The sequence below is a fragment of the Letharia lupina genome (assembly GCF_014066315.1).
Source record: "Letharia lupina isolate WasteWater1 chromosome Unknown contig_12, whole genome shotgun sequence".
NCBI classification, from domain to species: Eukaryota; Fungi; Ascomycota; class Lecanoromycetes; order Lecanorales; family Parmeliaceae; genus Letharia; species Letharia lupina.
The window spans coordinates 970,798-995,909 of NW_023502981.1; the positions used below are offsets into that span (position 1 = coordinate 970,798).

The following is a 25,112-nucleotide window of genomic DNA, read 5'->3' on the forward strand; positions in this document are numbered from 1 at the left end:
GTGTATCCCATGCTGCCGCTTCTCTATTTTACCTGTGGATTCTTGGAGTGCTGAATAACAGTATCTTTCGAGAGGAAGAAGAAGAAAAAGAAGAAGAAGAAGAAGAAGAAGAAGAAGAAAAAGAAGAAGAAGAAGAAGAAGAAGAAGAAGAAGAAGAAGAAGAAGAAGAAGAAAAGAAGAAGAAGAAGAAGAAGAAGAAGAAGAAGAAGAAGAAGAAGAAGAAGAAGAAGAAGAAGATGAAGATGAAGAAGAAGAAGATGAAGAAGAAGAAGAAGAAGATGAAGAGGAAGAAGAAGAAGAAAAAGAAGAAGAAGAATTGTGTACCCTTATACCGAAACTCACGTAGCACTTTCAAAACAAGGCTCAGGTTGAAGATGGTATCGCGCGGCTTGCCCGAGGTGGTTCTTTGACGACGAGGCGGCGGCCGCCATCCATAGGAGGTTCAGCAACATTCTTCATACCAGCCGACCATCTTCGACACCAACGCGCCACCTTCTTCACATCAACATCTTCCAACCTCATCCATCGCCGTTCCAAACTTCCCGGTCTGGATGCGGAGAGTTACTCGCTCCAACTCCAAGTCATGAGACTGACTACCGCGCCGCTACACGGGGTCTCGAAGCCGCAAGCCCGCGGCTGTCATTTCCGCATCACGCGTGCTCTTCCGCTCGCTTCCAGAGCAGTGCTGTGGGCCTGGCTTCTCGGCCGGAATCCTCGGCCGTTGGACCCCTGGGATTGGTGTTTCGAGAGCGATTTTCCATCGCAGATATGGCACGTGCATGGGATGGGAGCTACGGCGTGCGGTGCTGGGAAAGGGGGAAATCGGAGTGTCGATTCGTCATTCGAGGACTCCGGATGTGTAGTTCGCTGTGAGCACATCTTGCTGGCAGACGGGCGCGGATCTTGCAATGTTGCATACATCGTGACGGAGTATCCAGATTGAAGAAGGCTTTGGTATGCTATGAGTTCCCCCCCCCCCCAATCACACTGAGTCGGATCCAACCGTCGAAAACCCAAACAGGACCACCTGCCCCAAGATCCACCCCGCCACCTTCCTCTCATCGCAAAACTTCCCGTACTCCACCAAGACAGCGAATCCCCGCCACCTTCCTTCCCTCCCTCCATCCCCTCCCCCCCACCCCTACCGACCCGCATCCTGCACCACCATCCCATTCCACACGCACGCCCGCTCGTTATACCACCGCAACCTCTGACCCCGCCGCCGCCAGGAACGCTTCGTGGCACGCAGGGCACATGGTCGCCTCGGTGCGGACGAGCTGGCTCGTGGCGGACTCGCATTGCTCGCGGGCGGCTTTGCGGTCGCACGGGGTCCGGTCGCTGGAGCGGACGCAGCCGCAGCGCCATTGGGTTAGGTCGTTGGTACACATTTTTTTGTTGTGGGTTTTCGGCGGGGTGGGTGTTGGGGGGTTGGTTCTTTCGTTTTTTGTGTGATTTGTTGGAGTGGGGAGAGGGTTGGGTTGCGGGGGTGCTGTGGGGTTTGAAAGGGGGGGGGTGGGGTTGGAAAGTAGAGGATGGGAGGATGAGATGTTGGATTATATGTAGAGCTTGTCGAGGAGAATGCAATTGTTTCAAGGGCGGGAGTTATACTGAGAACAGTGAAACCATTGTGCTACCGTGAACAACGCCCTTGTTTCTCAAGCTCGAGATTGATGCACAAAGGCGTCTCGACAGGTCTGGAAACAGTAGCGACAGAGTCGCAGTCTGCCTGCCTACCAACAGCATATCCAGGTCATTGGCTGACTGACCGCTACGATCAATAAAACAATGCTGCAGCGGTGGAGACGCAGAGGTGAGCGACCGCTTGATACCCGCATTGAACGAACCAGAACGACCTAACCTCAAAATGCTGTACGAAGCCCACCATTCCACCAGGTCGGTAGACGGTTTCCGGGCTCGGAAGGATAGGTGCAAACACCGATGACGGAAAATCGAGGTAGAACCCTGAGTGGCCCGGCCCTCCTGCCCACTCGTCGCCTGGTCTGGAACCCCATTGTGCATGGCGCGTCGAGGGCGACGATGGCCAAAGCGCTTCCTTGACTGCGGCGGACACGGGGCCATCACCTCCAAGGACTGGAATGTGTATGGTGATGGGGTTGTAGGAGCCAACATCGCGTTGTCGTCAGATCGGGCATTCGAGTGGCTTTGTTGAGGTCCCGTGGTCCTACTCCACCCCATGAGAGGAGGAATATGGCGACCAAATCAGCAGCTTGTGTCTGACAGGTTCATCGCTCCGGTTCCGGAGACGGGCGAGATCCGCACGGTATTGCAGGATGTAACTCTAAAGCCTGTTCGTTTCCGCTTGATCAAGAGAATGGTGAACCTCTAGGCCGGCTGGGTCATGGTCTGCACCGCGTTTGAAGGAGAAGACGCCACGGCGCCTACCTGACCAAGGCGATTATTCGTCTCCGCGTAGCTGACTTCGTAGGATCGCGAAAGAAGTTGGTCCATGAGGTCGGCGACTTGTTCTCGCATTTACGAATTCAGCAGCATGAATGAGCGGATAAGGCAAGTTCCTCGAGTAATCTTCGATATCATTGAAAGGCATGGAGGTCGCAGTGTGAATATAGAGCCTCTGCCTCGATAACGTGCCGTTCTCTAAGAAAAGTGTTTAGCTGCCAGCGAACGTATACCTAGCGTTCTGGGGAAGTTGGGAAAAGTATTTCACCGTCTGATGGACGGGTTGTAGTTTCCTAGAATGACCGCCCAGCCCACACAGCTGAAAGGATGGACCAACCTGCTCGACCAAATTCCCACAGCGGTTTGCCAGCCGCCGAAGGATGCTCGCCACGGGCATCTGCTCGGCCACTCCGTATAGCGCGATGGCGATTGCCGCCATGAGCGAGTGAAGCGTGCTAGATCTATTGAGTCTTTGCGGACAGAAGTATCTAGATTTAACTATTTTATACTTGGTCATAACCAGCATTGATCTTAGACAGCGCCCGTAGTTGTAGATCTTCAAGTTCTTTCGGGGTGGTGCGAGAAGCTCTGATGTGGTACCCCCGTGAACAAAACTCTCTCTCAGCTCCTCGAGAACCAAGCGTGTCCACAGGAAACAATGATTAGATTTGTCGTTATTCTCGATGGCCATGTGGTGTACCTGCACTGCACAATGCTCATCATTCCGATCTTGACCAAAGAGACCCAACCTCATCTGTCCAAACCTATATGCTGCATATCAACCTACGTCTGGTTCTGGATCTCAAATCCTGGATATTCGGTCACTGCTTTCCTGAATGCCAGTTCTGTCGACTAGCTAGCCACATTTTTATTGTAACTTCGCCCGGCTTGCCACTCACAAAGCAGGGATGGAGAATATCGAGAATATACCTGTAGTGGCCAGTGTGCTCATTCAGAGCGTCTTTGAAGAATAGAAGACTTAGAGTACTCCGTGTCGTCCTGCAATGATATCTTCGGTCTCAGTGAGTGAAAGATCTTGCTGCAGACTTCTATGAGAGCATTTAGTTCCATTGTCGCTTTCGCATCGTGCTGAAACTTACCAACAGCCGGTTGGTGGGTATCTAGAATGTTCTGTAGATGAGACTGCGGTACTCTTGGTTGCGATCACCAAATGCGAATTGGGACTTCAAAGCTCAACAAACCTTTGTCAGCCATGATAAGCCGATATAGAGTTATTTCGAGAAGTCTCTCCGCGTTCTTTCCAGATATTGAATATTCATCGATCATGAAAGAAAACGGGGATGAGCGTCTGCTTCCTCATTGCTGCTTTCCTGACAAGTTCAGACGTTCCATGATTTTTATGGTTCATTGCACATCTCACCAAGGTCGATTTGTCTGAGCCAAGTTTACCTTGTATCCAGATTGTACAAGGTATTTGTGGCTGCTGTCCAGGACTGAACGAGACCTCAGGGCCACGGCCAAACACCCATTCGAAGGTGCCCTTACGAGCGTATAAACCTCATTGACTCCTACCTACCTCTGCGCACGGTAAAGGCCTGTAAGGTTGTCTGTCCACAGGCATAAGGGCTACCTGCCAGCTTAGGATTAGAAGTCTGCGTCCTACCTTGTCCAGTGTATTGACAGGCTTCACGATCCGCACAGTGTCTGAGGAAGTTTGGGTCTTTATAGCTTCGAGCAAACTTTGGGGGGAAGACCCTTTCTCCCCGCCCACCTTGCCTTTGTTCTCGATATCATTCATATCCCATACCCAGTGGTCAAGGACGATGCTGAGACCGAGGAAACCCAGAGTCAATCAAGTCTGGACGTTTTGCCCGTCTTCGAATGGTTTGCGTGAATATCAGTGACAATCGCTGTTGGACCTTCCGAATTCGAAGAAAAGTGATGAACGATTCTGAACCGCCTTACTCTAGTACTCCAGACTGATGGATTATCGAACGTTTCCTAACGTTCCCCTGCACACCGTTCGCCCTTTCTACTTTCTGGAAAGATCGAATGTTGATATTACACTAGGAATTGTCAGCGTGAAATTGAAACCGGTATGCACACGTTCCAAGGTTCCGACGTTGTATTTGAAAGCTTGCAGAACGCCCAGATTTGGCGACTCGCCCCTTGTCTGGTGACCCTAAAAACAGTCTCTCCTAGAGCTGTAATAGAAGCACCTCGGTGCGGGGTCCCTAGAAAGCGGACGCGAAAGGTCGTTGGGGCAATGGCTTTCAGTTATGTGGAAGCGCTTATTGATCGAGTCAATACCTGTATAATCGAATTTTCAGCCATGACAGACGACGGTTGAGGTCAAACGAAGTATGAAACGGAGATGGAGCCTGAAGAAAGGGCGTCTCGAGAGCAAACAAACGCAAGTAAGCAATGTGCTAACAATTCAACATTTGAGGACAGCACATACGTCCTTGACGACGATTTCCCTAGGGGAATGCAGAATGAATATGATAGGTCGTGTTTCAGCCTCGGTAACGGGCATTCGAACATCAGCTACATCAAAAAGAGAATTGGCGGCATGCTGGCGAACCGTCGCAGTAGAGGCACTAGACAAGACAAGGTTGACGTCAACGTCATACGCCTAAGGGGGTTTACGCACGTTTAGATCCTCTGTGGCAGTAGTCCTAGGGGCCAAAAGACCAAGGATGAACGTTGAATGCCAGCGCTACCGAGAGCCGATGCCTCAGACTTCTGTCCAGACGTGGAGAAGAACCTTTTCCATGAAGCCCTTATTCGATCGTCCCTCAACCTGTCAGATTTGTAGGCGCTCGATGCTAGCTGTTCCTTCAATTCGTTGGACCCAGTCCAGGCGTGAATTGGATCGACCAAAATCCTCACCGCCACCGCCGTCATCAGCGGCGTTTGTCCAGCTCCATGTAGAACCTCCAGTCGTGAGTTCGATTTTTGAATCTTTGCGGCTGGTCGCCCTCCTCCAAGTTGACGGGTTGCTGGTGAACGATGGCGGCGAGCAGCCACTTTTGTCCTTGGCGGATTGGATACGTCAAGTGGCGCCGATGATGAGGGCGGCTGGGGTGCTTTGGAGGGGGGGAGGAGAGGGGTGGGGATGGGGATGCTGAAGAGGCTGGGGCCAGCTAGTGAGGGTGATTATAGTGGTGGATATGTTTGGGGTTAGATCGAGTAGGTGAAAGAGAAAGACGGGGAGACGGATATATAGAGGGAGGAGAGTGAGGTGAAAAGCGATAGAGAAGGTGTGGGAGGGATGTAGATGCAAGTTCGGACCAGGCTCAGGGCTATGAAGATAGGTGGTATCCACGAAGGCAATGTTGTGGGTTAGTGTATTGCCAATATCATTGGGGCAAGGTTGACGCGTCGGTATTCAGTAAGTAAATTGGGCTTTAGAATCTCTTCGGACCCGAGGCTCATGAGACCTATGCGTGTCAAGCCATGCAAAGCAAAGCAGCCATCATATAATCATGATGCTTAATTTGTATGGAAAGTCAGCAACGGCGTAGAACATACATTGCCAGCACTTACATGATTCTGGCTCGCTGGGGTCTAGGTGCTATTGAGAGGCGCGAGAAAGTTGGGTGTTATGATGGCTATGGCTAGACGAGTTCTGCAAGCGTCAAGAGTGGCAGGAAGTCTGCATGTAGGTTGTCAGAGTACGTCCTTTGGCCTGCTCAGCTCTTGATGAAAGCTTCGCGCAACGAGCTAACGTGCTTTGGTTAGCATGCATCCATTGGTCAGTCAGACATCATCCAAGACCTTCTTTACTGAAGGCTCATGCGTGAAGTCGTGAGGATGACGAATGAACCCTCCTTTGCGACTCGATTGTATGCGGAGCGTTCCGTTGAGGGACCGGACGAAGTACGACAGGGATTTACGGCCAGGAGACAGCTCCGTATGAACGTCGATAAAGTACGATGTAAGGAGCTCAGGCACACAGAGGCACAGCGTGGAGAGCATATAGCCAGGTTTATTGCATCAAGAAATTAGACAACAAGAATGCTGAGCTAAGAGAACTCCTTGTCGAGAGAATAAGGTACCTTACCTAGTAGTAGTGGTAGTGGTAGTAGTAGTAGTAGTAGTAGAATGCTGCTCTTTGACTCTTTGAGATGTGTGGGAAAGCGGTTATACGCTTTCTTGCCTACAACTAGTATTCATATAAGTTACTGAATAAGGTAGGTAGGTACCTTAGTGACAGACTACTAGTGATCGCCTTTTGGTTCTAGTCGTAACGAGCAAAACCCGTCCCGCTTCTATTTGCTACAAGTATGAAAACTCTTCATGTCAGATGACCAGCCCTAGCCCTATGAGGACTAATACGATGTCCACGCGACAGCGCCTCGATCTCCGTACTTGCAAGCCCCCACTTTGCCGGGGGAACAGCGGTCAACAGGGTCCCGTAACCCGGAGGTACCTCCGCAACTGCCGAACCATGACAGGCAGCATGGAAAACCTTGCAGAAAGCCGGTGCCTTTGTGAAAAATTCGGTGTTTGCTCCTCAACACAAATCTGGTGGGTACCTAGTTCGTATCAAAGGCCACCACTGGCACCAGCCACGCTTTCCCCCCCCCCCTGCTGCGTTGGCTTTCGGATAAGCTGGAAAGCATATGATTGGGATGTCAGGCAGCACATACTTTATCGACCTGAGTATACTGGCCCTGGCAGACTATTTGCAAAAAGGCATCGTTTAAATCGGTTAAAGCTGTTGGCACCGTCCGTGGTCAATTGGCTTGACTGCCGAGGAATTTGAAAACGCATTACCGGTTTGATTGGCATACAAGATACTATTTTACAGACGAAACGTCCGCAAATCGTCGTTTGGAACTCCATCTTATACATTACCTTATAAGTCATGACAGGGTGGTATCGTATAGCCTAAAATGGTCCACACGGTTCTCCAAAGGGGGGTTTATTTCGAACCCAAATCGCTAGAATCAATCAGTATTACCAAAAATACCATCTTTAGCGCTCCAGTCAGATTGTCTCCCCCACCCAGCGTGGTGGTATATATAGTATTATATCGACCCCGCGTGACTACCGTCTTACGGTCTAACTGTTACATAAGGTACGAATGGCATGACGATCATCGGCCTTTTTGGCGACAAGTGACGGCTTGGCATGTGGGAAATGGGGCATGCTGATTGGGGGAAGTGTGTCCCGGCGGGGCCAAGAGTATGATGGGAAAGTTGAGCAATATGCATAGATGTATGTACCATGACGGACTGCCGGAGGGCAATTTCATCTGGCGCTTCGATCTACGATCTCAAAATGGCATGTCCTTTAGAATTAGGGGGATCCTTTAGGGTGTATCTCCGGTTACTCCTACCTACCTCAGGCAAAAGAGGGGAAATCGTAGCGACAAGAGTACAGCACAGTACTACTGACTCAAGGCTATTAGCAAATCAGCTCTCTTCCACTTATTTACACTGGTCCGCTTCAAGCTTTAGTTTCTGAGTAGGACCCGTCTCGCCCATTCTTCTGTTACAGCGAAGTCAATTACTTTGACTGAGCAACCTCCGAGCTTCCGCTTTCCTACACTCCACTTATATACTCAATCTTTTTCCCTCCATCCCACCTTAACGCCACCCATCTTCACAACATCCCTCAATATTATATTATCACCCTGATAACCTCGACTTGCTCATCAGAAAGCGCATCACTCACCATAAAATCTGCCATTGCAACGACAATCTTTGGGAAATTCCATCGCCAAAGGCCCTTACCGAGGTACGCTCCGCCAGGAGACACCTCCGTTTTTGCCACCCCTTCAATGCACTGATACAACAAGCAGGACTCCTATTCGGCACCTTCGGTTACCTCTCATCGCCACCCATCATGACTGCTGCAACGCAAGGCTACATCTCACCGAACCCATACGGTGCCGCCAACATGTTTGCCCGCAACATTGCCAAGAACAACGATTTCATCAAGACCTTTGGCAACACACCCACCAATAATCATACCATCGAGCCACAGCAGACGGAAAAGTATGGTGCAACTCGAGATGGTAATCCCATCTCCATCAACACCGACGAATCCTCCTTCTTCGACTTCGAGCCATCCTCTAGAGCCGAGTCCCCATACCAGAACCAGTTCTCGACCCCTGGGGCGTCGAGTGTGCTCTGGAGCAACGAAGCCAGCTTCCGTCCCTTCACACCACCGAGCTCTGCCTCCTTTTCTCCAAAGAGCTGGCCTTACGATGGCTATAAGCAAGGCACCCCATCCAATATCTTTACCAATATTCACCCAGCCAACACGCGTGCTCATTACGGCCAAGTCACTCCGCCAGACGACGAGAACGACAACGAGAGCCTGCTGGACTTTCAGCTTCGCGATCAGCTCGAGCAGCATAAGATGCAGCCACCGCAGGATGAAGGCAAAGGAAAGCGGAAGCGTAACTCTCCCACCAACGACTCGACCAGCCAGTCACCACCTAAGCGCACCCGCAAGTACGCATCACGCGGCTCAAACAAAACCAATGAGCCCATCAAGCCAGAAGACGTCAAGCGTTCCAAGTTCCTAGAGCGTAATCGTGTTGCTGCATCCAAGTGTCGCCAGAAGAAGAAGGAATGGACTCAAAACCTCGAGAACCGTGCCCGCGACTTGCAGAAGAACAACACCCAGCTCCGCCTGGTAGTTGATTCGTGTCGACAAGAGGTGCTGTTCCTCAGGGGAGAGCTGCTGAAGCACAGCCAATGTGACTGTGAATCAATCCAGACTTACATCAAGTCCGGAGCCAACAACTTCGCCGACCATAAGCAGGAGGACGACCTATTCAATCGCGAGATCAGTCCTATTGGAAGTAGGCCACGAAGCCGTCCGGGCAGCATCGACTCCGAGTCCGGTGAAAACAATCTCGGAAGCACGTCTCCCCCAGCTGAGCGAAGCAACGCCTCGATCGCCGACGATGACAATGCCTTGGAAGCCTTGCTAACAAGTTCGATGAAGCATGACACGAGCGACGAGGGTATTGCGTCCGCTGTGGCTATTGCTGGTTAAGCACCAGCTACCCTGTGGCCTTCTCTGCTCGAGTAACGGTCATGGTAGTCGTACCTGTTACTGGCAGCCTAGCAATAGGTACTCGGCTTCTTGTAACTTTGATCACCTCATGAAGCATCAGACCATAATATCGACGAAACAGCTGCTACCGCCTTTGCACGCTTTCCAGACAAACATGGCTCGCTTCATGGCTGGCAGCTTTCGTTCTTCGGCCGGTGTACGATTCGGCTTCATGTCTGCTCCTAACGAGTCTCTTAATATACCACGGCACTATAGCTAAAATGCGCGATTTCATTTCAATTTTGGGGAAGTGGGATGGTTGTACTTACTTTATGATACCACCACGAGCACATAACTCTAGTTAGCCCATGAGACAAGCGTACTTGCGCCAGCAATAACTTTCAGTCTGATATCCTGTGTGACACGCATGGTACTGCGAATGCACGTTGCCTCACGCCGAGTTTTTGACTTTCTTTCCCTGTCGACAACAAGACCGATTTCAAGAACGCAGGCTTACCCAAGCATTCTTCTACTCGATGTATGTTGGTTGCAAGGAGAGCAACCGCGACAGAAATGTGTCTTGATCTTCAACATACTGGGGAAAAAGATGAAAGATTCTTTCTTTTGCGCAATTTCATCATCTATACGATAGGGGCGCAGCGGCCATATGATACAGACATGACGCACCGGTGACGCACCGATCGTGGCAACCGGCGCGCGTCATTATGCCCTCACCCTTTTTCGGTTCCCCCGATCCTTTCAAGTACGAAACTCGATATCCCAGTCCTGCTTCGATTGCCAACGGTTCCCCGATTTCTTCTCGTGCATAATCTTGCATGATATCGCGGCTGTTGCCCGAAAGTCAAAAGGCAGGCTTTTTCGTAGACGCTAGTGATTCTTTCTCTTTCTCTCTCTCTCCGGAATCGGTATATATATGTTCTACTCTATCCTATAAGCGTATCATACAAACGCTGACCTCTCCTTTCAAAATATCGGAAATGGTCTGTAGATCTTATATCTTAGTCCCTTCGTAATCGAGGTCCTACAAATATCGACCGCGATCCCATCACTCACACGCACATCTTTGCCTACAACTCCTTTACCCTGCAGCTTTCCCCGTTCCTTGCCAACTCAGCAAGTAGCAGCCGCGTCGGACCTGCGTCGCCGCTGTGGAGACGTGTCGAGAATACAAGTCATCTAGCTAAGGTACTGTAGCTGAGGTCTACTCTACTCTACAGACATCATTGAACAAGTCCCTCCCCTAACTAATATTCACCAACAACAACAACAACACCATCCCCCCCCTTCAACGAACCGTTCAAACGGTCGATCAATCACCGTCCATACGCCATCCACGTCCATGCAACCCGTTATCCCACCCCAAAACAACACCCATCGACGTCCGCACACGGAATTCCCATCCCGCACAATCCTCGCTAACATCGCCATCGCCTCGAACGATTATCGGAAAAACGTAAAGTATTGAATTTGCCGGGAATACCGCGCGATCGGAATCTGCACAAAGTCATGTAGGTAGATGCATGCATGCATGCCATTTTCCGGGAAAGATTTCCTCCGCGTGTTAAAAGTGCCCGTTCCCGGTGAACGGGACTGGGGTGCCGATGTGCGTCGCTGGGTGGCATGGCCTGCATGCTGGATGATATCTGCACCCGAGGGTCTGCCTGACGCGGAGGACGTGCCGGGAAGAGCTTGGTGACGTACCTAGGGCGTTCGGCTTGCGGTGGAGGTTTCAAGTAAAGTACCTATGTAGACGCGTCTGGCTTGGCGGATGTATATTTACAGGTGTACCAAGCTCGATTTTAAAGAGCTTCTCCTCCCCCCTTTACCGTCTTACGCCGTACACTGTGACTATGATGGCTCTCAGCGCTTCCAGATCAGACACCCTTCCTCGTCTTGATCACAGTTCCTCGCCAGCACCTCTTCCACCTTCTCCCTCGTCCCTGATCTCCTCCCGCCCTCATCGAAGAACTTCGCTATCACCTTTTGGGCCTTCTGCCCTCCCTGCTGGACCACGCCTCGTATTTCGTCCTCCCTCACCAGACCCATGCGGAAGGGGTACTCTCTGTAGTCCCTTTCCTGCTCGTTCCGCAATTTCATAGGGAATTCGCCTTCGTGGTTGAAGAACTTGTTAACATCTTCCCTGGTGACACCTTGGAGCGAAGGAGGATTCCAAGTCGGCTTCGTCGGAGGTTTGTGTATCAGGCGTGCAGAGACGCCGCTGCCGAAGTCGGGATGCGACATGAACCTGCCTGCAATGTGGTATTCGTTCTTGAAAGCTTCACCAATGGTCCATCGGCGGCCCAGCTCCATTTGCTTCAGCGTTACCTTGAGACTCGTCGGAGAGCGTTCTGACAGAGTCTCGAGGGTGCTATTCGCCCAATCTCTGATATGTTCTGGGAGCTTCGCGTCCTTCTCCTCATCCTCAAGCGCATCGATGATGGCCTCAATCGCCCCATAGCCAAAACAGCGATCAATCGCTTTTCGCAGCTCGCCCGCTAAAAGCATCGGCTCATCGTGCGGTAGCCCCGTCTCGAATTCTGCAATTGTAGCCGCGATGGTGGCGAGGCGGGAGTACATGTCTTCGTAGTCTTTGAACTCGATTTCCGCGAGGCGGGCTGTAAGGGATGAGAGCGAGGAGGAGTGGACGTAATGGGTTGCTACACCCGCGTAGAAGGCGTTGACGCCCTTCAATCGTTCGGATGTGAGCGCGAGGTATTTTCCTATGCTGCCTTCCAGCCTGGGTAAAAAGAACGAGCCACCAACATCGGGGAAGAAGCCGATCGAGGTCTCAGGCATGGCAAAGAGCGTTCGTTCGGTAGCTATTCGTATGGGAGCATGTACCGACAGCCCAACGCCGCCGCCCATGGTAATACCGTCCATGTATGCGATGTAAGGCTTGGGGTATGTAGCTATGAGATGATCAAGCTGGTATTCGAGCGCGAAATAGGCCTGACTCGCAGCTTGGCCTTCAGGACCAGATGCATTGAGCTCGGCGAGAGCTGCGACGTCACCGCCGGCGCAGAAGGCTCTAGGGCCGGCACCACCGATGATTATTACACTGGCCAATTGGGACTTCTCCCATTCCTAGAAGTAGCAAGGGTTCAGCTGGAGGAGTAAAGCAGGCAAGGTTGGGGTGTGCGGACTTGGAGTCTAGACATTATCTTGCGGGTCATTGAGCCATTGAGGGAGTTGAGCTTCTGGGGTCGGTTGAGCTCGATGGTACGGACACCGTAGATGGGGTTGAAAAGGACGTCGTCGGGGTCGTTTCGGGGTTCTTCCTTTGGTGCCTGAGGACCTGTGGCCATCTGGAAGAATATCAGTGCCGTCATGGCAACACCGAGCCATAGCCAAGGATTGCGAAGCTCCGTACTGTTGCAGCTTGCCCTGATATTGCAGGATTGAGAATCTTCGCTTTAAGAGGCATTATAGAAAGTGGGGACCGCGAGAGCCTGCTCAGCGGCCTATATGCTGTTGTGCAGGAAGGTCGTAGGAACATCAATGGCAATAAAGCTGGCATTGCAGTACGTCAATCCAAGCGTTGAAGAAGGGAAACATTTTGTTTCCCGATCTGTTTACGCTTATTGGCGCGAACCTCGGCTTCGGTATAACTCTATCCCGAGCCTATTCGAAGTGATGAAGTACTACCCCTTGACACTCATGAAGTTCGAGGCAGGGTGTGAATTCGATAAAGGTTACTTGAATTTGGAACTGTATGCATGGTAAGGCTGATTGGTTGCAATTGTATAGACCTAGCTTCACCAACGCCTAATCTCAGTCATCTGCGTACAGCAGAAGGCACCCTCATATTCAAATCGCTCGAATGCTCCCTCAAGATCGCATCCAATGATCTCTTCTCAATCACCACCCTCCCAAGCTCCAAAAGATCTTTGACATCAATATCCGCCTCCTCTTTCACTATGCCGTGCTGACCACATCCCGGCTGCTCTTTGGACCCATTCAAAGCCTTAAACAATTTAGGCATCACCCTCCTCGTGACGATCAAAGACCTCGCGTCTCCCTTCCCCCAATGATTCCACTGCATGATCTGCTTCATGAACCTGGAATCCTCATTCTCAATATCCTCAACTTTCTGCACAACAATCAGCTCCCCCCTTCTATACCGGTAACTCAGCGCTGTCCGCCATGCCAGGTCGTAGATCTTGCGCGGTAGCTTGGTAGACATATCCCTAGGCTTGGGCCCAAACGCCACACCGCCTCCTTTAAGCATGGGACTCTTCTTGTCACCCAGTCGAGCTCTGCCTGTGCCTTTTTGTGCCCGTATTTTGTGCCCACTGCCGTGGACTTCGCTTCTCCACTTGGTGTTCGCAGTTCGCATTCCCCGATGGACATTGGCTTCGTATATGACAGCACGGTGTAGAATATCGCGGCGGAGTGGGAGATGTAATTGATTGGCTGGGTATTCGGTGAAGCGTAGGGGCTCCATGTACGGGAAGCTGTAGACTGTTGCTAGTACATTGGGCACTGGAGGAGGCGGTCGGCGAAGTATCGTAGGGGTAAACGGATTATAGATCGCGGTTTGCGGGAGCTGAGTCTCTGTTGCCATTGACCTCGAGAGGCGTGGTGCGAGACATTGCTGGTTGGTCGTTAGATGATGCTTCTCAACTCATGGCGTGATCATTACAAGCAGTGGATCTCGCTTGCCAGCGAAAGCGGCCAATGATCTCTTCGAAATCTGCCCTGAGCTGCGCAAGCTCTTAGTGGCCATAATGGCCAGCCTGATCTAGAATGCTGGATAATGCGAAGCGGTTGCGGAATCGACGTGCGCTTGGCGGAGACCTAACAGATTTCGCGTAGTCTTTGTGTACTGAATGGTATGCCTTAAACTGGCGATATGGCAGCCATCAATTTCATTGATGTAAAGTTTGGATAGGACAACGGGTGCTGACTCAGTCGCTTTAGAGCCAAGAATTTTACGTTCCACCATTCTATAACATAGACCTCGTCGTTGAGACATTCTTCTCCTTATAATACAGTCACTGACCATGGCGATGCCAACTTACACCATTCGTCCAGCCCTGCACTGCCTACGAAATGCAGCGCGGCGACGACCCATTCCCCCATGCTCTTCCCCCAGCTTTACAACCAGCACCCAGCGGAATGTTGAAGCTCTCGAAACAACATCCACCCCCCCTGCCCCACCCCCTCCAAACCTCGACCCCAACACCGTCTCTACTCCCCGCGACGAGCGCCGGCTCCTCCGCACCGGTGTCCACCCCATCGGCTCCCGCCGCCGCCGCGCATCCATTCTCTCCTCCGACAACGTTCCCTTCGAACAAATGCCCTACCAATGTTTCCAAGAAGCACGAGCCGTGCTCGCCGAAGACCGTTCCCGGAAACTCTTGGAGATAGCAGAAATGCGAAAACGAATAGCTTTCTGGCAGAATGTGCCGGCGAGTGATTTGGGGGGGGAGTATGCGAAGAAGGGGAAGTTGGTGAGGATGCAGAGGTATTTGGAGCAGTTGAAGATCTTGGCGGATGTGAATGACCCGGTTATCAAGAAGAGATTTGAGGATGGGATGGGTGAGTCTGATATACCACTTACGCCCACTCTGATGCTTGTGGAGTTGATGCTAATCTTGGGGCGTGACTTAGGAGACATGGATCGCCCAATCTACCGCTACCTCGCTGACCGCAAATGGCGCGAGTACAAACGCAAACTCCTCATGCAACGCATATCCCAAATGCACATCGTCCCTGACATGCTCCCACACCTCGACCCCATCGCCGAAGTCTCCCTCGGCTTCGGTCGACGCAACGTCCAGCCTGGCGAATTCGTCGATTCGCGCGTTAGCGAGATACCGGCACGGCTGAACGTGCGGGTCTTTGATAAGGGGGAGAGGTTGGTCAGTATAGCGGTCGTGGACCAAGATGTGCCGGATGAGGAGCGAGATAGTTTCGGCTCGAGATGTCACTTTCTGGCTGTGAATGTACCGTTGAGTCCGACGAATACTTCGATACCGTTGTTCAAGTTGAAAAAGGAGGAGCATATTGTGCATCCTTGGCTGCCGCCATACGCGGAAAAGGGCGCACCGTACCACCGGTTGGCGGTTTTTGTTATACAGCAAGATGGTGCTTGGAAGGGAGCGAGCTTGGATATCAAGGCTTTGAGAGAGAGTTCGAGGAATAAAAGGGACGGCTGGAAGATTCGAAGATTTGTGGATAAGAAGCCGCTGAAGCCGATTGGGATGCATTTGTTCAGGAGCAAATGGGATGAGGGGACCGATGGAGTGGTGACGAGGGCGGGCGTTAAGGGGATGAACATCGAGTTTACGAGGAAGAAGCCCGAGAAGCTACCATATAAGAAGAAGGATGGAGCGAGATACAGGTAAATCGGAAATATTTGGGTTATATGTGTATAGAGCAGCGCCTGGGAGCCCTGCGTTGAGCATTTTGTGCATATTTACAGTCATAGCATTCATAGCGTCACCTCAATCATAAAAATAATCCACAGCAAGGATGTGGAGTCTTCTTCTATATGATTTGAAGCGATGGATGTCCCACCACCATGGCCGATACTCTCCGTGGGAAACCCAGAGAGCATCCATGCATTTGGTCAGTCATCGTATGTTATCAAGCGATGCTTTTCGATCTTCCTCCGTTGACAAACAAGTCTGACACTGACTATTCCACAAAGGAATGGGTCGAGACGATGTATACTGTGGAGGTTGTCTTTTAATTGGAGGAAAGAGCATGAAGCGAGATGGCAAGGATGCATGTGGGTAGAAACAGAGAGGTAGATGGATGGGACGTCGGAAGATGGAATTTAGATAGTATGCATATTCTAATGTGATAAGTGGGGATAGCCGCGTTTGCGTCGATGGCTCTGAGGAAATATCAGGTCCTCTCTTTCAAGCAAAATCTCTTATAAGCGGGGAGGCAAAGAGCTAACGCACCGTCCATATCCTGTCCTCGCACCTTGTACAGAATGCTTCATAGACCCTAGACCTTTCATGCTTGCGTCTTAATAATCCTCCATACACAATGGGCCTCTTCGAAGAGTGCTTACAGCCTTCTCGCTACTCTTCTTCTCCAACACCAAAACCAGAAAAGGGTTCCAAGTACGAGTGGTTCGATCACTCTTACAATTGAGACTCATCATTCCACCCATGTTTCCAAGATCCTTTCCATTGATGCCTCACAAAGAAGTCTCCTGGCCCTTGGTGCTCGTCCCGAGTCGAGTTTGAATGTGGTTGCCCTGCCCCAAATCCATCAATCGGAAGCACAAGGACGTCTCCAAATAATCGTGGCTCAGTCATGCCTGTGATGTTAAGGTAGTTCATCTCGGTCCCCGTCGCCTCCGACATAGCTTCCATGACAGCGCGTGTCCAGATAACAGGCCCACTGACTTGGACAACCTCGTCATCCGATGGCTTGAAGTTGGCGATGCTAGTGTTATTGCGCTCAACTGTCTCATTCAGGGCTGCAACGACTTTCTTCACGATTTTCTTCATAATGGGGTGCCCTCGGCTAGCCGCCATGGTCCATTGACAGAATTGAATCCGTTCGTTCATACCATAGTATGGTTCTCCATCTAGCTGGTCATATTCCACTCCGACGACAGCGTGAACCTTGGACCTCATCTCTTGTGGAATCCAGTCTCGAACGGACTTGGCTACAACTGTGTCAAGATCGCTGTATATTCCCCCTTCTGATTCGAGTATCATGTATCGCAGCAGATCAGAACGAAGGACGTGGAATTTCAGTTGGAGAAAGGGTTCGAGGATATCTGGTCGATCGGCGTAGTGTTTTCGGGCAAAGTCATTGGCGCCCTGATTGCTCATGAGGGTGTAGCTGTAATCCTGGTTTTTCGAAATCCACGTTTGAAGTGCAGGCGCAAAGTCGTCGAGCGGGGTGTAGCCGAAGAAGATCTGCCATATTCGAGGAGGGATCTCGTCCAACTGAGGCTGCAAAGGCTGTTGTGCCCGCGATCCTGACCCTATTGGACCATTGTAAATGAAGAAGTATATGTATAGGGCAAACAAGAATGCTCCAAAACTAAATCGGGTAGGCCGTCGTCGTATGACGCTGGTGCCGCTCACGAGGCTCTGCCCGATGCCATTCATGAAGCTATGGTGTTCCATGCTGTTGGCAGGGGCGTCATTGTGGAGAGGAATTACTACAAGGGAACAGAAATGTATATGATGAACGGAGGGAGACACGTGAGAGGCAGAGACATCTGGCAAAAAGACTGTTCATCTCGAAGGACGCCGAAAGCTGAAAAGGATAGTGGAGAGTGGAGCCTGCACGTTGCGGAGCGGTACTCGTAGGACCAGAGATAGGGCGAAGCTTCTTTACGATGGTTACCGGAGGCCCACTCGGGTATGATGCTGGGTGATTGGCGGACAATAAGGGGGCGCTCTTCCTAGCTCGGTTTCAACTTCCGGGGACATTTTGCTGTCACTCGGCGGCTAGGAAAGCCAGTGCCCATGACCCCCGGACCCCCGAACGCAGCCGCTCATACCCTTAAACTTACGAAACACAATACCTACTCTCCAGTCTCCACATCCCTCAATACTACTTCATCCTTTTCCTGCGCGCAGCGACCCTTTCACATGATGAAACTTGACGAGGCGCTGAGCAATGATAGAGAATTTTCGGAAGCTCATGGGCTTCAAAGGAGCAGCGCTTTGTGCTGTGCAAAGTGTCCTCGATACTAACCCCAGGGAACCTTTACGTTTTAGGTAGCTACTTCGCCTCTTGCTTCGTTTCCTTCCCGGTAAATCACGCAAGACTCGTACGGGAGTTCTTGTGGCACAAGTGGGCGCACCGAGGCCGTTCGAAGTCTAAAATGTGGCTGCTGAAAATCGCCTAAAGTAAGTACCTTAGTTACATACCCACTCAGCGCTTAGCCATCTAGCAGTCCACGTCGAACCAACTTTTGCTGATCACGCCCGACGGCGCAATATCTTTTATCATCTTACTTCTGATTCGTCAACTTCTCTTTCGTAGGATTCCTGCCAGGGGTCAATTAGGTTCATGTTCAGTGGGCTGTGTCTTGACAATGCATGTCCATTTCATCTGATACTACCCTAATGCAAGCCCGATGTGTTATCCCACCCTCCTCTTCGAGGGAGCTTGATAGTATGGAAAGCGTGCCTTCGGAAGCCCTCCGCGTCGACGTTGACGCTGAGGCAAAACGAAAATCTTGAGCAGTCTCTTTTCCCTAGTCCTCAATCTCTTGCCTTTTGCGTCTTCTCTTTATCAGACAAACAAAGCTATATAACCTTGAAAGCTACAAAAATGAGGTTATCGCAGTGGCAGACGTCGCTGTTACTCTGTTTGGCTTCTCTCTTACCTCGGCCGTTGTTTGCGGCTTCGTCTGCCGCTACCTCCCTGCCCACCTGCACTCCGCAGAATTCCATTCCGATTCACTACCCCATCCGTAACGTCACTCTGAGCGACAGTACATTAAGGAGAGGCGCTGCTGTGTCCTTTGGGACTCCCGGACAGCCTTTTGCCTGTCTAATCAATCCGTCCGTATCCTTTTGATCGGATACACCTGAATTGTAACAATTGCATCTGACCAATCTAGAACATACAACAACACATACCTTAATGACGGTACAGTCCCCCGCTGCAGCGTCAACAATACACGGTCGCAATGCTCCAACCAATACGGTGGCCTGTTCGACGAGGGGAGTTCGACAACATGGTCCCCATCAAATTTCGCCGCACTAGGGACCGCTGGCGAGAGTACATCAGATCAGGATAACGACACTTGGGGAAGTGATACTTTGCTCGTTAATACTACGCTTTCAGTACCAGATTTTCCATTGGGAATCTTTCGAGGCTCAAGAGACTATCAGAACACCTTAGGACTGGGGCGCAACTCGACCTTGCTAAATGCTCTTGTCTCAGCCGAAGCTATAGCTTCCAGGACCTTTTCGATTTTCCAGGGCTGGACTGGTGCCCAGACTCAGTACCAGACGGACGGAAGTTTGATACTTGGCGGTTATGATTCGGCAAAAATTACCGGCAAAAATATCACGCTACCTCTTACAGTTGAAGAGGATTGCATTAACGGCTTGCTCATTTCCGTGACTGATATCAATATGAATTTGAACAATGGCTCAAATATTAGCATTATAGGAAAATCACGGGGATCGGCCATGAGAGCCTGTATTGAACCTGACTACAGTCCCATGACGCTGTCTGAGGATATCTGGTGGGCCTTCACAAACGTCACTGGAGTAGCTGAAACAGGTCGTTCTGTAAGCCCGATCAATCTGTGGGGAATGATGATCCCCACGAATGGAGCGTAGGGCCAACTTCTCAGCCCATCTAGCAGTCAGTCTCACTAATATAAATCCAGATACGATGGCGATCTCACCTTCTCAATCTACCCAGACCTCGACATAACAATTCCCAATCACCAACTCATTGTTCCCGATATCGAGATCAACTCTGAAGGACAAGGATATCCATCCAGCTCCACCGAAGTCGAAGTATTGATCAACAGTCTCCAAGGCAGCAACACGAACGACATGCCGCTCTTCGGCATGCCATTTCTTAGCTCCGCATATCTCATGGTCGACAACGACCGGCGGCAATTCACGCTGTCGCAAAGCCAACAGTCTACCACTTCAAACCTCGTCGCCATCGGCCCGCCCGCGTGCAACACCCCAGCGCCCTCGCATACACCGCAGCCGTTGCCCTCTATCCTCGCAAGCCCGACCCCGACGCCAAAGTCCAGCTCTGGCACCCCTAAAGGCGCGATCGCTGGCGCGGTCGTTGGTGGATTGGCCATTATCGCTATATGCATTGGCGTATTCTTCGTCCAGAAGAAGCGACGAGCTCAGCGTTTGGCCGGGATACAGAAGCAAGAGTATGGGGCCGTGGCAGAGGCGGTCAAGAATCCGGAGTATTCGGACAACCAGGTGTGTACGACATCGGAAATGTCATCTCATAGGCAGCCGCCGCAGGAAATGCCATTGGACAGGGATTCGCGAAAAGGTATTGCACCTCATGAGTTGCCAGCCACGTCGAGGCTTCGTCGACCGGGCAGTGCAATATGAGGAAGTTGAGGTAATCAACGTTACGTTCGGTTTTTGTTGCTGGTGCCCTGTTCCTGCTTAAGCCATATACATCGCGAGCATATCTTCAAGTTCAGTCATGAGTGCTGTGCATGGTTTCCCCTACAGAGGTGGTGTTTATTTCTTTGTGTATAGTCATGGCAGTATAGCTTTAGGACCGCCTTATAATACGCGTCTCTTGATAGTCTGATCTGACTACAGCTACGAATGAACTGTTTCGTGCTAAACATCAGAAAAGTTCCGCAAATTACTGAGAAAAGAAGTCAAGACGATGAAAGACTGTGCAAGCATGAGTTCCGCGAAAGCAAAAAGCTGGTAACGACAAAGCCTCAAGCCAACACGGAGAGAGAAAACGGAGGAAGCAAAAGAAGGGACTTGAAGTTCAATCACATAAGCCCAAGACCTGTCAACACCTGGTCCTGACAGTCGTGTCTACAATGATATCCTAGAAAGCTGTCAGCTCGCTCACCTCAAGACCAGCCAAGAAGAATTACATGACCCACGTAGCCTACTCATCTCACGCAAAAACAACGTAATTGCTCTGCGTTTTCATTCCCTACTCCGAAGACTAGGCGATCAAATCTTTCTTACATTAAACCGTTTGTCTGCTCTATCGACTCCTCGCTCTCGTCAGAAAGGTTTCGCGACCTTCCTACTCTCCCTCTCTCCCGTAATCGGATCCCTAAACTCCTTCCAGCTGATCGGAACCATTGTGTTCCCGGCCTCGCTCCTCGCCATGATGACACCAAGCTCGTTCCTCGCCGTAGACAGATAATAATTCGACTGGTCTCCCAGACTGATCTGTACAACGTCAGCCATGGCCCCTCCCACATCCCCATCATCGTTGAACAGCCACATGCTCATCGTGCCCAACTCCATTCAATCCAAAGGACACTCCCGGTCGAGAAGGGCCACTCACCACAACACCTCTAACCACATCCCCCACCCTGAACCCGTCCCCACAAACCACCTTCTCCTTCTCCGTAGCCCTCACATCCTCCTTCCGAACCACAGCCTGCCACTCATCCCCGCACACATCCTCCCCCCCTCCCCCGTCCTCCCTGCCCACCGCCAGCATCACCACATCGACCTGCCGCGTCCGCACCCTCACCACCCGACACAGCACCACGCTCCCGACGCGCGGCAGCGTGTTCGTGTTGCCCACGTTCGCCGACGGCACGGGCGCGCGGGCGGGCGGGGGGAGCAGGCGGGGGATGGAGATGGTGGGGTTGGAGGCGGGTGGCTTTTGGGGGGTGAGGACGGGGCGGCCGGCGAGGGAGGCGTGGATGGTCGATGAGGGGGCGTGGAGGTGCGTTCCGGGACCGGGCGTGTAGGCTGTGGAGGGGCCGAGGGGGAGGCCTGGGTAGGCGATGGGAGGTAGGGAGGTTGGGGCGGCCATTGGTGGATGGAGTGTGGAAAGAGAGTTTGAGGACCGGGTTTGCGTCGGTGGGGGTTTCGGTAATGATGCACGTGACCTTGGTGGAAGGTTTTATGTTACAAATTTTAGACTTCTGTACTACGATTTACAACACTCTTGATAATTTCTCCTTTCGAGTCGAATCAACGGGGCTATGCTGAACAGCTATCTGGGCGTGTGGGTGCACGAACATGATACAAGAGAAAGCCACCCTATCGATCTTCTCGAGGCTTGGGAAGTAGACCGTCTGTGAAGATTCCCAACGCCTCTGGGTGCTGGAACTTGACAGGATCCCGCACACCGAATTGCGGCGGTGTTTTCGGCTGGCGGACGACTTGTACCTGTCCCTAGATGTCAGGACGAACCTGGGGACGTGGAGTGATGGCTTTTCAGACCTTGTGCTCGCACGTAGTTGGTTCTATATGAGACTTGGGCTTGAAGGTAAGTGTGCGCGCATGGTATGTGAATATCCTCGAATTCAACACGGATCATCAAATGGCAATTCAACTTGGAAGGTCGCTTCCATTGTAGTCGTGCCGAGGGCCTCAACTCGGATCTGTAGCTACTACGAAGCTTCTAGTATCTCGTCAAGTCAATCGTAATGATCAGTACGCATCATCCAGGCTCTACATAAGCGTATGACGGTATGGATGCAATGTGCACATCTAATCAAGAAGAATCTCTGCTGCAGGCATTCCTGCAATAATTGATGAGGTTTGGAGGAAGTTGTAAGCTACTCGAAGAAGTATATTCACGGTTGCAGACCTCTGAGCCCACATCAGCATCACCTTCTAAAGAAAGTACATGAATCAAGCGTTCTCTGCGCCAAACAGATACCGCCTAATTTGCCTGGCCCAACAGAACATCCGTAGAATTCCCTCCACACTTGATGTTCCGCATGACTAATCCTGTAAAACATGACGAGGTTGTCTCCGGAACGCCTTGCAGGTCAAGCCAAGATATTAAACTAAAGAGGTGGGAAAAGTCGAATCGCAAGAGTTAGTATTAGCCCTCGACAAGTGTTTGCCTTGCGGGTTCGGGCGATTTGTTGAGTACTTCGAGAGACCGGCGCGCTAGGGCTACCACTTCTCCCTCTCCCTCTTCCCCTTCTTCCTCGTCCGACTCGATGTTCTTGTCCGATATTGTCTTTATCATCTGAATGACATCTTCCGCCTTTGATATGAGGGCAATGAGGTCCCTGTCTTCCGATTCAAGAAGTTGGAGTAATGTCCATATGGCGATATGCTGGAAGGTGGCATCACCGCTGGCGAGAAATCGGTTCAGGTATCCGTGTATGCCTCCATTTGGCTCCGTCCAGTCTTTGATGAATCTCGAATAGTCGCCGACTACGAACGTTGTTAGCTTGCGAAATTAGGGGCAGATGACATGTATTATACCTTTTGATGATAGATTTCCTAAAGCAGCTGCGCTGTTGCCTTGGACCTCAATTGACTCCGAATCCGTCAAGGGGATCAGAACATCAAAGACACCGAGATTGAGCAAGTGTGTCTTCAGCTCGTCGCTGAGGGCTAATACGGCTATGGCAGCAGTCATTTCTGACTGTACGCTCAAGGCCACGCCGAGCACCAGATCTTTGCACTTTTGTACCGCACCAGCTTCCAACACCAGTTGCTTGTTGCGGTCAGAGCTAGCTGCGAGGTTACGTAGTGTAGAGATAGCGTGGCACTGAATCTCTTCGTTGTCAGTGGACCCCAAAAGCTCTACCAAAGGCTTTAGAAATCCGGCATCGATGATGGGAGACTCATTGAGAGGGTGTATAGAGATGTTCCGGATGCATGCGACAGCAGAGAGAATGAGTGGCAGATAAGACGATTGAAGCAGACGTAGCAGTGGTGGGAGGCCCCGAGCGCGGACGATTTCTAGCTGATATTTCTCATCGGACGCTAAGTTTCGGAGAGCAAGTGCAGCTTGGCATTGCACTTTGGGCGAGGAAGAGTCCATGAGATGGACAAGTGACTGGACTAGACGTGACTCGTTCTGGGCAAGCTTCTTTCGATTGCCAGCATCGACCGCAATGTTGCTCAGGGCTGTGGTACAGTAGTATTGAACGTCGACGTCCGGAGAAGAGAGAAGCTGCACAAGAACAGGAATAGCGCCAGCATTAACCAGCTGCTGTCGATTATCATCTGTGACCTTCGTCAGCACTCTATCACATCTGATTGGCGTAGACCTGATAAACCTGAATGAGTCATATTCAACAGAGCTCCCGTAGCGTTCCTTTGTACTCTCATGTCCTTAGATTTAGCAAGTCTGGTCAACGGGCCCAGTGCTCCTGATCTTGCTATCTTGGCTTTGTTATCTTCGTGTGTTGCCAGGTTCGTGATGCAGCCCACGGCGTTGCATTGAACTTCGACGTTGGTGGACATCATTTGCCGTATCAGAGGGGAAAGACCACCAAGCAGAACGATGGCGACCTTGTTCTCGGCTATCATTCCATTAGTGTATGATCATCTCTTTGGAGAGCAATTGCATACTATTCACGGCCAGATTTCCTAACGCCGCGCTGGCTGCTCTTTGTACTTCTATATCGTCGTTTTGAAGGAGGAAGAGGATGGGCTCGAGGGTATCTCGGTCGACTTCTCTGACATCTAACCCAAGCATGTTAGTATATCATTGCAGTAGTAGACCGCTTGCTCAGACCTCGTTCTGTGATCTCGGCAAACGTCAAGCTAGCACTCCGTTGTAGATCGACATTCTCCGAGTAGACGAGGGTGCTCAGAGATCGAAGAGGCTCCCCAGAGAAGAAGTCGGTCTCGCCTCGCTGCAAGTTTGGTCAGCTGTATTCGCCATGGAAAGGGTAAGTGAAACATACATTCTCAAGATACTGTAGTAGGTCTGCGACAGCTTCCCTCTCGCTATCTGCGAGCGCGGGCTCGTACAGAGCATCCCTCGAGCGACCTTGGTGATTATCAGCAATCCGCAGCGATCTGCCATCTATAAGACGTTGCCTTTGTAGCTACCTTTACAGCACGAAGACCCGCAATTCCCCATGCCTCAGGTGGAGTGCCTGAAGGCACCGATGGCTGGGTGTGACAGTATTCAGTAACCTCTGCAAGGTCTTTCCTCGGCGTTTAATCGATTTCAGCCTCAAGGATCAATCATCATGCACGATCGATTGGAGCAGTCGCCGCCAATAACGGCAACTTGTATGATTGGGGAGAGAGTGTGATGGAAAGGACGGCCTGTGATCAAAGGTCAAT

The 25,112-nt window shown here is 51.2% G+C and overlaps 10 protein-coding genes across 10 annotated transcripts; 3 read left to right on the top strand and 7 right to left on the bottom strand.

The window, feature by feature from the left end:
* Window positions 1–3,437: 3,437 nt before the first annotated feature.
* Window positions 3,438–4,177, bottom strand: HO133_001320 (uncharacterized protein; the record flags this gene model as incomplete). Its single annotated transcript, XM_037292250.1, has 3 exons — window positions 3,438–3,467; window positions 3,519–3,539; window positions 4,043–4,177. 3 exons carry the CDS (start codon window positions 4,175–4,177, stop codon window positions 3,438–3,440), a joined length of 186 nt encoding a protein of 61 aa, XP_037151669.1.
* Window positions 4,178–8,235: 4,058 nt separating this feature from the next.
* On the top strand, window positions 8,236–9,399 carry HO133_001321 (uncharacterized protein; the record flags this gene model as incomplete). The annotated part of the gene is made up of 1 exon (XM_037292251.1): window positions 8,236–9,399. One exon carries the CDS (start codon window positions 8,236–8,238, stop codon window positions 9,397–9,399), a length of 1,164 nt encoding a protein of 387 aa, XP_037151670.1.
* Window positions 9,400–9,544: 145 nt separating this feature from the next.
* Window positions 9,545–9,828, bottom strand: HO133_001322 (uncharacterized protein; the record flags this gene model as incomplete). The annotated part of the gene is made up of 3 exons (XM_037292252.1): window positions 9,545–9,641; window positions 9,729–9,756; window positions 9,783–9,828. 3 exons carry the CDS (start codon window positions 9,826–9,828, stop codon window positions 9,545–9,547), a joined length of 171 nt encoding a protein of 56 aa, XP_037151671.1.
* Window positions 9,829–11,280: 1,452 nt separating this feature from the next.
* HO133_001323 (uncharacterized protein) lies at window positions 11,281–12,844 on the bottom strand (the record flags this gene model as incomplete). The annotated part of the gene is made up of 3 exons (XM_037292253.1): window positions 11,281–12,504; window positions 12,564–12,725; window positions 12,791–12,844. 3 exons carry the CDS (start codon window positions 12,842–12,844, stop codon window positions 11,281–11,283), a joined length of 1,440 nt encoding a protein of 479 aa, XP_037151672.1.
* Window positions 12,845–13,195: 351 nt separating this feature from the next.
* On the bottom strand, window positions 13,196–14,146 carry HO133_001324 (uncharacterized protein; the record flags this gene model as incomplete). Its single annotated transcript, XM_037292254.1, has 2 exons — window positions 13,196–14,014; window positions 14,063–14,146. The coding sequence occupies 2 exons, from the start codon at window positions 14,144–14,146 to the stop codon at window positions 13,196–13,198; spliced, it is 903 nt and encodes a 300-aa protein (XP_037151673.1).
* A 571-nt stretch (window positions 14,147–14,717) lies between these two features.
* Window positions 14,718–15,770, top strand: HO133_001325 (uncharacterized protein; the record flags this gene model as incomplete). Its single annotated transcript, XM_037292255.1, has 2 exons — window positions 14,718–14,961; window positions 15,034–15,770. The coding sequence occupies 2 exons, from the start codon at window positions 14,718–14,720 to the stop codon at window positions 15,768–15,770; spliced, it is 981 nt and encodes a 326-aa protein (XP_037151674.1).
* A 750-nt stretch (window positions 15,771–16,520) lies between these two features.
* HO133_001326 (uncharacterized protein) lies at window positions 16,521–17,522 on the bottom strand (the record flags this gene model as incomplete). Its single annotated transcript, XM_037292256.1, has 1 exon — window positions 16,521–17,522. The coding sequence occupies one exon, from the start codon at window positions 17,520–17,522 to the stop codon at window positions 16,521–16,523; it is 1,002 nt and encodes a 333-aa protein (XP_037151675.1).
* Window positions 17,523–18,681: 1,159 nt separating this feature from the next.
* Window positions 18,682–20,456, top strand: HO133_001327 (uncharacterized protein; the record flags this gene model as incomplete). The annotated part of the gene is made up of 3 exons (XM_037292257.1): window positions 18,682–18,914; window positions 18,974–19,699; window positions 19,754–20,456. 3 exons carry the CDS (start codon window positions 18,682–18,684, stop codon window positions 20,454–20,456), a joined length of 1,662 nt encoding a protein of 553 aa, XP_037151676.1.
* Window positions 20,457–21,104: 648 nt separating this feature from the next.
* On the bottom strand, window positions 21,105–21,873 carry HO133_001328 (uncharacterized protein; the record flags this gene model as incomplete). Its single annotated transcript, XM_037292258.1, has 2 exons — window positions 21,105–21,347; window positions 21,394–21,873. 2 exons carry the CDS (start codon window positions 21,871–21,873, stop codon window positions 21,105–21,107), a joined length of 723 nt encoding a protein of 240 aa, XP_037151677.1.
* A 1,023-nt stretch (window positions 21,874–22,896) lies between these two features.
* On the bottom strand, window positions 22,897–24,903 carry HO133_001329 (uncharacterized protein; the record flags this gene model as incomplete). The annotated part of the gene is made up of 7 exons (XM_037292259.1): window positions 22,897–23,237; window positions 23,289–24,038; window positions 24,092–24,337; window positions 24,387–24,500; window positions 24,553–24,673; window positions 24,725–24,810; window positions 24,873–24,903. The coding sequence occupies 7 exons, from the start codon at window positions 24,901–24,903 to the stop codon at window positions 22,897–22,899; spliced, it is 1,689 nt and encodes a 562-aa protein (XP_037151678.1).
* Between the last annotated feature and the right edge of the window lie 209 nt (window positions 24,904–25,112).